Genomic DNA, 12763 nt, shown 5'->3' with positions numbered 1-12763 from the left:
GGCTCATTTATTTCCCAGAGCCCAGGAGAAGAAAAACAATGCAGACCCAATGGGGGCCCCCTTTCAACGCCCCCCAGACAGAGGAGGGGCCATCTGCTTCAGAAACTCTGCAGGAAGGCTGGGCGTTCAGCTTCTGGGCTCCCCACAAAGCTGCAGACGCCTCGGTCCTTCCGGTCGCTCTGAACAGATCTGTGTGTGCGTGTGTTTGAGTTTTAAGCTAACTGTTTGCTTTCTGAACTGCTCCGTTTTCTGCACCTGTAGATCTTTCAGAAACCCCTGATGGAGTCTGAGCTGCTGACAGAAAAAGAGGGTGCTATGATTTTTGTTAACTGGAAGGAGCTGATTATGTGTAATATCAAACTACTGAAGTAAGCCTCTCTTCTCTAATGCCCGGCCTCGCTTCCCCCTCGGCTCTCACACACTAGCACTTCTGTGTGGCTTCGTCTGTGTGTCCCCTCTCCTCCGTGCATGCCGCCCTCTGTTTCTTTCTGCCGTGTTTGCTCATTTCCACTCACGAGCACCATCGCTCTTTTGCACCCTGCTGCATTCTGAAACACACCCCCACGTTTTTCATTGTGGAGAGTCAATTGCCAAGGCATCTGAGGTCCTCCTTTTACTGTGGTTCTAGAATTTCCAGAGCGAGGCCGATTCTGGCTCTCCATCACTGGCTGGCTCCATCCTGGGATGTGGGGCAGCCCCCCTGCCCCGCCTTTTCTCAGGCCTGGGGTCCAATGGGCGAGTATTGGCCTCTTGAGACATTCTTGGCTCCTGTAGAGGGAACGGTGGGACGGTTCACTGCCCACGGTCCGCAGCAGCTCCTGGGGGTGACTCACCAAGAAGCTGGCCTGGAGCTGGGTATTTTCTTCCTATTTCATCTGCAAAGTCAGCTACAGGGCCAGAGAGAAAGCACGGGGCCAGGAGTCCTGATACCTGGGTTTGGAGCCCAAATCACTGCCCTGCCTCTTTGAGCCTCAGTTTCCCCACCTGTAAAATGAAGGGATTGGATTACATCATCACAAATTCCCTTCCAGTTCTAAAAAAAAATCCAAATCTGTGTCCACCAGGCCCTCATTATAACATCACTTGCTAGGACACAGATCAAGTCCATGGTGATACAGCCAGCTGGGAGCAGGGGCCACCGTCTCCCTGGGGCAGAGAGTGACATGTGGCCCCCGGGAACTCGTGTCCACCCCAAGCTCTACGTGCACGTACTTGAGAAGCCGCTGTTTCCTGCAAGTGGTCCCTGTGCTGTTCTTATAATTTCAGGTCCCCACTTCCTTGAGTGTGTGTCGGGAGTGGATGAGGGATGGAGAGACGAGGGGCAGAGAGGTGGATGTGAAGAAAGGATGTAACGCCTCGTCTCCCTGTGTTCTAGAAGACAAATCAAAGATGACCCCGGGGGTGGAGGGGGTGGTTAGAGAAAGCGTTTCCATTATCCTCCTCGAAGAGGATGGGGTAGAAGCTTCTGAGTGCAGGTCTGCGTCAGACTCTCGGGCCCACGCCCTGCTCTTGCCCACTGCCTGTGTGTCTTTGAGCAGGTCCCTTGCGTTCCCTGGGCTCAGCGCCCTCCTCTGTAAAGTGGGGATGAAAAGAGTACCTACCACGTAGTGTTCTTATTAGGGGGCCTTTCGATGATGGTCCATAGTAAGCGCTGGGCTTGGGCTCTGGGGACCCTGGTGGCAGGGGCTGAGCACCCACCCTTGCCTTGGAGGGAGGCTGCCCTGTCACCAGGAGGCATGGGGGTTAGTTAACCCCTGAGCCCACCAGTACTAAACCTCAGGTGCTGGAGACAAGTCGTTTTTTAAAATTTTTTTAATTAAAAATGTTTTTTTAAAGATTGGCACCTGAGCTAACAACTGTTGCCAACCTTTTTTTTTTCTTTCTGCTTTTTCTCCCCAAATCCCCCCAGTACATAGTTGCATTTTTTTTTTTTTTGAGTAAGATTAGCCCTGAGCTAACTACTGCCAATCCTCCGTTTTTTTGCTGAGGAAGACTGGCCCTGAGCTAACATCCGTGCCCATCTTCCTCTACTTTATATGAGGGACTCCTACCACAGCATGGCGTTTCCCAAGCAGTGCCATGTCCGCACCTGGGATCCGAACTGGCGAACCCCGGGCCGCTCAAGCGGAACGTGCGCACTTAAATTCTGCGCCACTGGGCCGGCCCCCACATAGTTGCATATTTTAGTTGTGGGTCCTTCTAGTTGTGCCATGTGGGACGCCGCCTCAGCGTGGCCTGACGAGCAGTGCCATGTCTGTGCCTAGGATCCAAACCAGTGAAACCCTGGGCCGATGAAGTGGAGCACACGAACTTAACCGCTGGGCCGCGGGGCCGGCCCCAACAAGTAGTTTTAAAATAGACACAAAGTTTTTGTTGAAAATAAACCTACAAGTCCAACCCCTTTCCTTGGGCAGCCATCAGCGGGGGACGGGGACGTGGGAGACGTGTCTGAGGCTTCCGAGCGTCTGTCCCTGGTCCCCCATCAGAGTTGTCCCGAGGGAAACGGCGTCCCATGCCTTTCTGTTGTCCTCCCACTTCTCGCTCTCCCTCCTGCTCTAGCCTGGGAAGAAGCAGCCCCTTTCTTGAGCTCTGTCGGGGCCGGGCCTGCCTGCTCCTCCCTCCTGTTAGCGCTGATGTGCTCCACAGCCCCAGAGGTAGGAATTGAGAGCTGTTACAGCTGGGAAACAAGGCTCAGAGAGGTTGAGCAACTTGCCCGAAGTCACACAGAAGGCGAGCGAGTCCCCCGGACTGCTCTGTGGATGACACCCAGGGTCCCACTGGGGCTTCCACCCTGTCCTGCCCCTGATGGAAAGAACATGGAACCAGGAGGCAGACGTCTTGAGTTTTTATGGTAGCTCCAGCGCCTTCTCACTTGTTCTGGGCAGTTTCCTTGGCCAGCCTGTAAAATTGCAGTGTGGTACCTGCCCTCTAAGATGCAGGGTTATTCTGAGGAGCAAGGCGGGCAGGTGCACGCCTGGCACGCTCTCCGTCATCACACAGACGTGCACGGGCACCATCCCCTCCCGTCACAGTGTCCCTGTGCTCTGTCCCCTCCTCTGATGACGTGTTAGTTTGGACGAACTGGCTAATGTTGTCATCTTCCAGGTAAAATATGTAACAGGAGCCTCCAGGGCACCTGGTTTCGTTTTCTGTTTGTTTTTTTTTTTTCCCTTTTCAACATCATATTGTGAAAAATTACAACCTACAGAAAAACTGAAAGAACTGTGGGGTGAGCACCCATGTGGTAGGTTGTACAATGACATTTTGCCATATTCGCTTTGCTGCATAGGCTTAATTTATTCAGGCAATGGAATAACCCCAACGCTGGGGAGACGTGGGGGCTCCTGGCAGGCTGGAAGAGGGCGGCACTTGGGGATAAAGAGGATTTAGGGCAGCAGTGCCTGGAAGCCACCGTGAGCAGCCACATATCTGGCATTCCTGGTTGAAGGGCCAGCAGCTCCTCGTACTTCGGGGGGAAGGGGTCATAGGATTTATCAAACAGATAAATAAGAAATAGATAAAATGAAAATAAAAGGGGGCAACTGGGACATATGGACTTCCTACTAATGATGCCTCTGGTTGGGTTAGAGTGGATGACTGACTTTCTTACTGGTGAATGGAGAGCTGAGAAATTTGCCTTTATTAAGCAGAGCAGGGCAGAAACATCAGAACCTTTTGCTATTAAGAGCCAGGTGCAGGCCGCTAGGGGCAGCTGTCGGAGAGACAGCAGAAGGGATGCGGAAGTGAGGTAGGGCCTGCAAACCCAGGTGCTGGGAACTGTTTATTTTTTATCAAGATCCTCCCCTGCCTCCTTGCTTGAAAAAAAGAAAGAAGGAAAAGAAAAAAATGAAAGAGCTTCTCCAAAAAAAAGTTCTCTTAAATATAAAATATTTGATTTACTTCCTAAAACTTAAGAACAATAGACACGATTTTATTTGAAGCAGAAAACAAAAGAAAAACAAAAAGCAAGAAATATATCTTGGAGGGTAAAAACAGGATGGAGAGAAAGAAGGAAAAATGGAGCTTTGGGCTGGGAGTAGGGAGAAAGAGAGGGAAAAAGAGAGCATGGAAGAAATGAAGAGAAGGACAGCAGCAGAGAAGTGCAGAGGGGCCCTGGAAACAGGACAGCGGGAATCGGGAATCAGACAGAGAGGTTTGGGCGAGATGGCAGGGCTGCTTCGGGAGGAAGGAGGGAGCAGGAGCCGAGAGCAGCTCCGGGTGTGGAGGTGGGTCCGGGGCTTTGAGACTGCTGTCCCACGCACGGTGCTTACAAACTGCAGGCTCCAGAGTCAGACCACCCGGGTTCAAGGGCTATCTCTATCACCTATGGGGCCTGTGACTTTGGTCAAGTCACTCAATTTCTGTGTGCCTCAGTTTCCACAATTAGAAGATAATAAGTAATAAACGTAAAAAAAAAAAGTGTTGGGTGCATAGGACGTGTTAATAAGCGCCAGTTCATTTGACCGTCCGCTCGGTCTGCAGCCTTCAGAGGTTGGGAACATCTATTTGTTCAGCAAACATTCGCGCGCTCTTTGAAATGTTCCTTAGCTGATTGAATACCCTCGCAGTTCAAGCCTAGAATCTGTAAAACTTTTTATGAGATTACAAATCAGCTCACCAAAGGACCGGGCTGTGGCTGCAGCAGCCGAGTCCTGTGACCCCTGAGCCTGGTGACACCCCCTGTTGAAATCCATTCAAGCCGGGTCCTCTTAGGTCTTGCCTGTGCAGCAGAACTTCCCAGAAGGAGGCCCACAACTGAACCTAATAGGTGCTTGACCCCTCTTAGGGCCTGATTTTCAGGCTGCCTCCTGGATGGACAGCTTGAGTCTCAATGTGGCCCCCCGAACCCAGGAACTGGTCTAACTTCCTCAAGACAATGACGATCTGCTTATGATCTTTCTTCTTTTCCCTTTTTCTTGTCTCCCCATCATTTAAAAAAAAGAGGAGGGCGATGATAAAAGTACTTTTATTCCCTTGCAGAGCGATTGTTTTGCTCCTTGTAGGAAAATGATGGAATGATGCAATTTCTTCCTGTTTCCATCCATAGCAGGTTTGCAACATGGTTATCGAGGGCTCTCATTCCCCAAAATTGGTGGTGACGTCACCCTTGAGTAAATTTCTACACTTTGGGAGATATTCCACACCAACCCACAAAATGGCGAGTGGCCATTGGGCCATCCTGAGGGTACCAAGCTGCCACTCCTCACACCCCAGGCAGCCAGTGCTGATGCGCATCTCCATCCACCAGGGCATCTGCTTGAGGTTGAGTGGCTAATTGTTCAGACCACATAACTTACTCTATCTAAAGTTTCTCTCCTTGGCTTGCTTGCCCAATACAAGGATGTTTTTTCTTTATCCAAAAATGTAGGAGAAATAAAATAAAGTGATCTGAAGTTTTTAAAGCCCAATACTAAGATTGCAGAGCCTTCTTGGAATAATACAGCCCTACCCGTGACCATGAAGAGAGCCAAAGGCATTCACAGTGACATCCTCCCACCCTTATGTTAAAATCGTATATCACACCATTCTGTTCCATCCATCCGTCCATCCATCCGTCCGTCCATCCATCCATCCATCTGTGGTCACTAGACAGAACACACTCATGGCCTCATATACTGTGGTCCTGCCCTCACAGTACATCGCTATCCTTGCCATGTAGAAGCTCAGTGTCATGCACCTTCTAGATACCAGAGTTAAGAGTTCGCATGTTAGAGCTGGAAGGGTGGGACGTACAGTCTTGGTTATCTTGCCCCTGAACACTCAGACGTGGCTGGACCCCGGAACAAATAGCTCCCAGTTGCTCCAGTCCCGTCTCGGCTTCCAGGGTGTAAACTGTTTGGGTCCCTTGGCCCATCGTCGTATTAATAGGCTTCTTTCCTCAGAACCCCTCTTAAGCCAGACACCTTCAAATTAGCCACAGCAGTGAAGCAGTGAACGGCCTTGACACCTGGCCTTGGTGAACGTAATGGGATTATTTTTCTATGGCAGTTGATTTACACCTTAATCATGTTCCGTTTAGTCTGAAAACGGGCCTCCATGTTCACTGGCAAAAGCAGCTTCCCTTGGGTGGCATCCGCCCCAGAAACAGGGTCAGCGTGGAGGCTGTACCAGCCCGGGGCCTTCACCACACATAATCCACAAAGTGAGACATCAACACGGGGATCCAGTCTGAGTTATTAAAGAAACGATTGCATATTTCTCCCTAAGAAAAAATTGTTTTTTAGGCTGATTTGTTCGGCAAAGACTTTTTTTTTTAAGTTTTTATTCTTAAGAGCCAGCAAACAGCCATTATGCCAAAAAAAAATGCTCTGGTCACACCTCTCTGTAGAATTAGACGTGTTTCTTTTTCTGTTCCTTGTCTCTCAAATAGATCCTTTAGTGGCCCTTGGGTTTGTGCCCCTCACACACATTCTGTTTCTGTACCGCCTAGAAGTGTGCCGTGTCAGAGAGTGTGAGGGCGGGAGCTCACCTCTCGTGTTTCTGTGCAGAGCACTGAGAGTTCGCAAGAAAATGTCTGGGGAGAAGATGCCCGTGAAGATGATCGGTGACATCCTGACGGCCCAGCTGCCGCACATGCAGCCTTACATCCGCTTCTGCAGCTGCCAGCTCAACGGGGCGGCCCTGATCCAGCAGAAGACGGACGAGGCCCCGGACTTCAAGGAGTTTGTCAAAGTAAGGAGCCCAGGCTGAGCCGAGACCCTGTCCCCCGAGGGGCCATCTTTGGGCAGCTGGGTGTGCTAGGGGCTAATTCGAAAGTCTGCAAGCATATTTCTGCTACAGGCCAGCAGGGACTGAGGGCTTGGCTGGACCATGGGGAGCTGGCACTAGCTGACAGGTGTGGCCATGATCAAAGAGATGGCCTTGGAGAGGAGGGGCCAGCCTGGACTGGAAGCTTTGATCTGTTGTCCAGGTGTTACCGGTGTTATTTGAATACAGGTTTAAATTTTCCATCTTATTTGTTAAGCCCAGGAGGGCTGGCGGGTCTCAGGTTTCCTATCCTGTTTAATCCGAGCACCCTCAGATCTTTGCTGGTGTCTGCCCTTCCCCTGCAGAGGGAATGGCCAGGATTCCTGAAGGACCCTTTGTTCCTTTCCCCATTGCCTCAAGCTCTAGGCCGCCCATAGGAGTCAATGTGGGATGCCAGGATCTCTGCTTCAGGGGGTAACAAGGGTCTGGAGAGCCGTGTGTCCAGCAGGGGACATTTGGGGAAGTGGGCCCCATGCTGTGGGAGGCCCCAGGCCCTGGGCCTGCTGACCTGGGCCATGACCTTGACCAGGTGGGGTCCCTGCTGGCCATGCCACCCTACACCATCAGCCCCCACCTCTCCCAGAGGAAAAAGATAGGAAGAGAATAAAATAACTTCCGCTAAACAGCTACATTTCAATGAATAGACAGCAAAATAATAGTAATAATAACGACAGGCTTACCTTTGTGCCTCATGCATTTGGGGGGCAGGCCGTGCCCTCCTGCTCCATTGTCGTGTTTGTGGAATCGTCATTGTGAGGTGAAAGCAGGGTCTCTTTTGGCCAGAGCATCACTTGTGCCTGATCTTTCTTTTTCCTCCTGGTTCTTCTCAACACGAAATGCTTTGATTTGCCTGCCAATGAATGGGGCATCCTAACTTCCTTCTAAGGGGAGAAACGGTGCTAAGAAGTAGGCCGAGGGTGGGCGAAGTGTTCCTGGATTAACGATGTCCATGGCTGGAGCAGGTTCCGGGGCCGGCAGTCCTGCTGCTTGGGGCCCAGGTTGTGGCAGCTGCCCATTTCTAAGGCATTAGCCATGACCAGAGCCTTTGAGGGCCGTCTCCGTATAAGCCCTGTGGCCTGTGGACGGGATCACCTTTCAGGGGAGGAAGGACTCTGTCCTCCAGTTGAGCTGACAAAAGTGGTGGGAAGCAAGAGGCAGGGAGCCCAGGCTGGATGTGATCCCCAGGCCCTGAGGTTGGAGTGCTGACCCCTCCTGCGTCAGCTCCACGGACCTTCCCTGCCTGGGGCTCCCATGGCATCTGCAGGCTCCAGCCGAAACAATGAGATTCAGCCCTTCCAGCATCCCTGGGACTTCCGGGGGATCTTTATTCTGACCCTCTAGTCTTGTGATCATCCTTGTTCCTGGGAATGTTATACAGTTTTGGCAGATATCCGGAAGAAATATTCCCTGTAAAGCTGGAATCGCATCTCCGTAAGCAAGGAGACATGGGTCCCATGGAGAGTCTGCGGGATCTGAAGAGCAGGGCTTAACCCTGGTGGCTGAGTCACACCTGCGTGTCGCCTGCTCTCCATCTGGGAAGTGACCCGTCCCACACCAGGGGTGACTAGTCAGGCCCTTCCAACTCCAGGCTCCTCAGCTGTGATCCAGATAAACGAGACGATATGATGGGTGGAGAGTCCTAAATTAACAACAGCGTTGATGTCACTGACTGGATTTTGCAGATTTCTTAAGTACCTTTAAAAAAATCTCTTATTTCAGAGATTGGCAATGGACCCTCGCTGTAAAGGGATGCCACTGTCTAGCTTTATACTGAAGCCCATGCAACGGGTAACAAGATACCCACTGATCATTAAAAATGTAAGTACTTGTCTTGCCTTTTCAAGCAGAGGAATGCTTTCTCGGCATTTCTGGGCTCCAGGGTCCCGGGCAAGTTCCCCCGCCAACACACCTGGTATCTGTTGTGAGAAATCACGTTGTTGAGAAAACAGGATGTTGGAGGCATGTGCTTGGTAACTCAGAAAGAAAAGCTGTATACCGTGAAAAGAGCTAATAATATACGTCCTTCAGTGGTGTGACCTTATGAGTTGGAAAATGAGAGCTCAGATCTTGATTCTTTTCCTAAGAGAGGCAGAATGCCTCTATACCTTGATTTTCCAAACAAGGAAGAGAGAGAGAAATAGAATTCCCAGCACCCACCTTCAGAAGGCCATTGTGAGACACTCTTTGTTGATATTAAACGGCTGTTGTTCTCCTGTGACTTCAAGAAAGCCAACGCCAAAAGACAAGAGAAAAATTAAGGTTTCAGTGACCCCAGCTGTAAAATGAGTGGACAGATGTAGACATCCTCTGCGCCTGTGACTATGTAACCAGAGGGAGGATAGCTTCCCGAGAGAGGTTTTAGAGCTGGTTCCATTTAATGGTGAATTTAGAAACCCAGATCTGGGCACTGGTGTGCTCATTGCTACTGGGGTGTTATGCCCTTTTGGGTCTCTCAGTGGCACAGTTGGGAAATTTATGTATGTATATTTATACACACATATTTATGTATACACAAGTGTACATACATATATTTATTTCCAGAGCAATCCGTCTACTGTATATTATAATGTACATTAAAATCCATGAGTTCACACGGATACCCCCTTTTCTAATCTAATACCATAGAATTTATTCTAGCCTTCCCTCTTTCTATGTTTGTATCTCCCTTCTCCGTGAGAAACTTGGCTCTCATTATCCTCAGTAAGGTTACTTATTTGCTCAATCCCCCTATAAGTAACACATCTCTCTCTCATGTAAGCCACGTCCTAAGTTCAACCCCAGCTTGACCCCACAGAATGCACTGTGGCCACCCTGGCTGGGTGAAAGAATTAGTTTTGAAATAAGCTTTCAACCTGCTGTTTCCTCTCTTCCAACTCGATGGTTACTATTTAACTAGCTCAGCACTTTTCTGTGCTTCCCCCAATATTTAATTGCAAATTAAAGTTAGAAACAAACTTTTAAAATAGAAGTTCTAGATCTAGCCAATGGGGGGAAAAACAAGAAAAGAACTGAGAAGCATAAATAATAAAAAGAAAAAAACTAATTATCATTATTTGCAGAAACACGATTGCTGCCCATTAGAGAACCCAAGAGAATGAGCTGAAAACTAGCCACTCTAAGAAGAGAGTTTTGAAGTGTGGCCAGTTATAAAATACACATGGAAAACCATAAAAGTACTAAGACTAAATTTTTTTTTATAATACTGAGGTGGAGAAATTCTTAGCATGATACCAAAGACAGGGCCTGAAAGGATTTAGAGTTGTAGCAACTTAAAAAGAAATCCTTTATTCTGGGAACAACTTAGGTGTTCATTAAGGAGAGTAGTTAAAGAAATTGTGGTAGGTCTGTACTATGAAAATATTTTAAAAGATAGACAGAGACTTCTATGTATTAGCATGGAAAGACAGCCAGAAAATGCTAGGAGTTAGAAAAAAAACAAAAAATGCTTCATGAGCAATCCTACAGTGTGGTCCATTTTAGACAACAGAGGGAGAACTCTGTGTAGAGGATCTAAGGAGAACTGAAGGATGCCCTCTGGTCTGTTGGCATGGTTACCCCTGGGGTGGGACAGTGAAGGGAATTTTCACACTTGCTCTATATACTTCTGCATTATTTGAATCTTGCATATCAAGAATGTGTCAATATATTATTTGTACATTTTTCTTAAAAATTTCTATGTAACAGGGGCTGGCCCCGTGGCCGAGTGGTTAAGTTCGCGCGCTCCGCTGCAGGCGGCCCAGTGTTTCGTTGGTTCATATCCTGGGCGCGGACATGGCACTGCTCATCAAACCACGCTGAGGCAGCGTCCCATATGCCACAACTAGAAGGACCCACAACGAAGAATATACAACTATGTACCGGGGGGCTTTGGGGAGAAAAAGGAAAAAATAAAATCTTTAAAAAAAAAAAAAAAAAATTTCTATGTAACAAAATGTAATGAACAACATTGAAAGACGTGACAGATATAAACTGGGTAACCATATTTTTGACTAGATACTTAGGCACTGAAATATACATGGATATCTCTATCTATCTCTCTATCTATTTATCTAAAGCATTCTTACAACTAAAAAAAAGAAATATCTTAATAGAAAAATAGGTAAAATATGTAACTAGACATTTCTGAGAGGAGTGTAGAGTAGCAGTAAAGAGCACATAGTCAGGAGCCAGGCTGCCTGGGTTTGAATCTTGGTACCACTGCTGTGTCCCCTTGGGCAAGTTGCTTAACCTCTCTGGGCCTCAGTTTCCTTATCTGTACAATAAGAACACTAATAGTACTTTACCGAATAGTGTTGTGAAAATTAACTGAGTTAATGTATGTGAAGTGTTTGGTTCATACTAAGCAGTATATAAATATTAGTTTTATCATTTAGTACACTTACATACTAAATGTACAAAAAGTTTAAATTCACTGGTAATAAAAGAAATGCATAACAAAACAGGAAAATATCTTGATTTTGGCTTGCCAGATAGGCATATATTAAAAAGATTGTAGGTCCCCAGTGTTGGCGAGGATGCCAGTGGAAGATAAACTGGTTCAGCTTTTTGGAAGGCAGTGTATAGATCAAACTTCCCTTTGGCTCAGCACTTCCACCTCTAGAATTTATTCTTTTATTCTTTTTTTTTTTTTTTTTTTTTTGCTGAGGAAGATTAGCCCTGAGCTAACATCTGTGCCAATCTTTCTCCACTTTATATGTGGGGCACCACCACAGCATGGCTAATGAGTGGTGTAGATCCACACACAGGATCTGAACCCCCGAACCTGGGCTGCCAAAGTGGAACACTCCGAACTTAACCACTACACCACTGGGCTGGCCACCAGGAATTTATTCTAAAGCAATAATAAGACAAATATTGAAAAATTGGAAACAACCTGAAGTTTTATGGAAAGGAAACTGTTTAAGAGCAAAGCAGTTCATCCTTACAATGACATATCATAGGATCCTTAAAAATGATAGCATAGATCCATATGAAATGGACATCACAGGATATGCCGTAACTGCTATGAAGTGGGGAGAAAAGCAGAGTACAATGTGGGACAGGGTAGGGTGGTAACATGATCCAATTTCTATTTTTAAAAATTATGCATATATATATATATCTATGTATCTAGATGTATATGGATGTGTATTATGTATATACTTATCTAGGCAGAGTAGATTAACAAATATGTATTCAGAAATGATCTCCAGATGGGGAGATTATGGGTGATTTTTACGTTCTTTATAACTTTCAGAGTTTTCTAGATTTTTTACATTGAACAACATTACTTTTACAATTAGACAAGTCAACAAACCTGTTTTTATTTTGAAACCAAACCAAACCAATGAGTTCACACAATTCAGCTGTGTAGGCTTTCAGTCTGGAGGCGTGGTCCTCAGACTTGGCTGCATGTTGGAATCCCCTGGAGAGCTCTAGAAAATTCCTATGCTTGAGTCCCACCCCCAGGGGTTCTGATATGGTTGGGGTTGAGGCATCAGGATTTTTCAAAGGAATTTAAAAGTACATCCAGGATTGGTCCAGAGGTTGGGGTTGTTACTTGGAGATGATTGACAGGCACAAAGGAAGCAGAATGTGTGTTTTTCTCAATTTGGGTGCCTACCTAGGACTTTAAACCAAAGTATACCTTTGAAATGAGATATTTATTCAGGGTAAGGCTCATTTGAGTTGTTTGTATGTGGACAAGGCCTGGGCAGGTACACCCTCAACATGCTTCTGGCACATTCCAAAAGGGGCTTAGGGCCTTCCTTTGTTCTTAGGGTCTTTCTTCATAAGGTCTGCTTTCAGTGCCCTCAAGGTCCTTTGAGAATCTGATGGTAATTGCTATCATTTATTGAGCACCTGCTAAGGGAGAGATACTTTGCAAACTGCTTCATTGTATCAAGTCATTGAGTCCTCCAAACAACCTCTAAGGAGGTGCTATCAGAAGCTCCATTTTTCATACGAGGAAAGTGAGGCTCAGAATATATATGTGACAGCCACTATCATGGCTGATCAATGGCAGAGCAGGGATTTT

The 12763-nt window shown here is 47.3% G+C and overlaps 1 protein-coding gene across 1 annotated transcript in view; it reads left to right on the top strand.

Annotated features, from left to right (window-relative positions):
* The window catches only part of LOC124234256 (intersectin-1), a 204100-nt gene that overhangs the window by 174760 nt on the left and 16577 nt on the right, over nucleotides 1-12763 (top strand). Inside the window, exons 30-32 of the mRNA XM_046651506.1 lie at nucleotides 262-368; nucleotides 6489-6672; nucleotides 8467-8565. Of these exons, the coding sequence (XP_046507462.1) occupies nucleotides 262-368; nucleotides 6489-6672; nucleotides 8467-8565 (390 nt within the window). The remainder of the gene's footprint in view (nucleotides 1-261; nucleotides 369-6488; nucleotides 6673-8466; nucleotides 8566-12763) is intronic.

This window comes from Equus quagga, unplaced genomic scaffold (genome assembly GCF_021613505.1).
Source record: "Equus quagga isolate Etosha38 unplaced genomic scaffold, UCLA_HA_Equagga_1.0 73442_RagTag, whole genome shotgun sequence".
In the NCBI taxonomy this organism is placed as follows: Eukaryota; Metazoa; Chordata; class Mammalia; order Perissodactyla; family Equidae; genus Equus; species Equus quagga.
The sequence above is the reverse complement of the archived record's forward strand: the minus strand, read 5'-3'. Positions and strand labels throughout refer to the sequence as shown.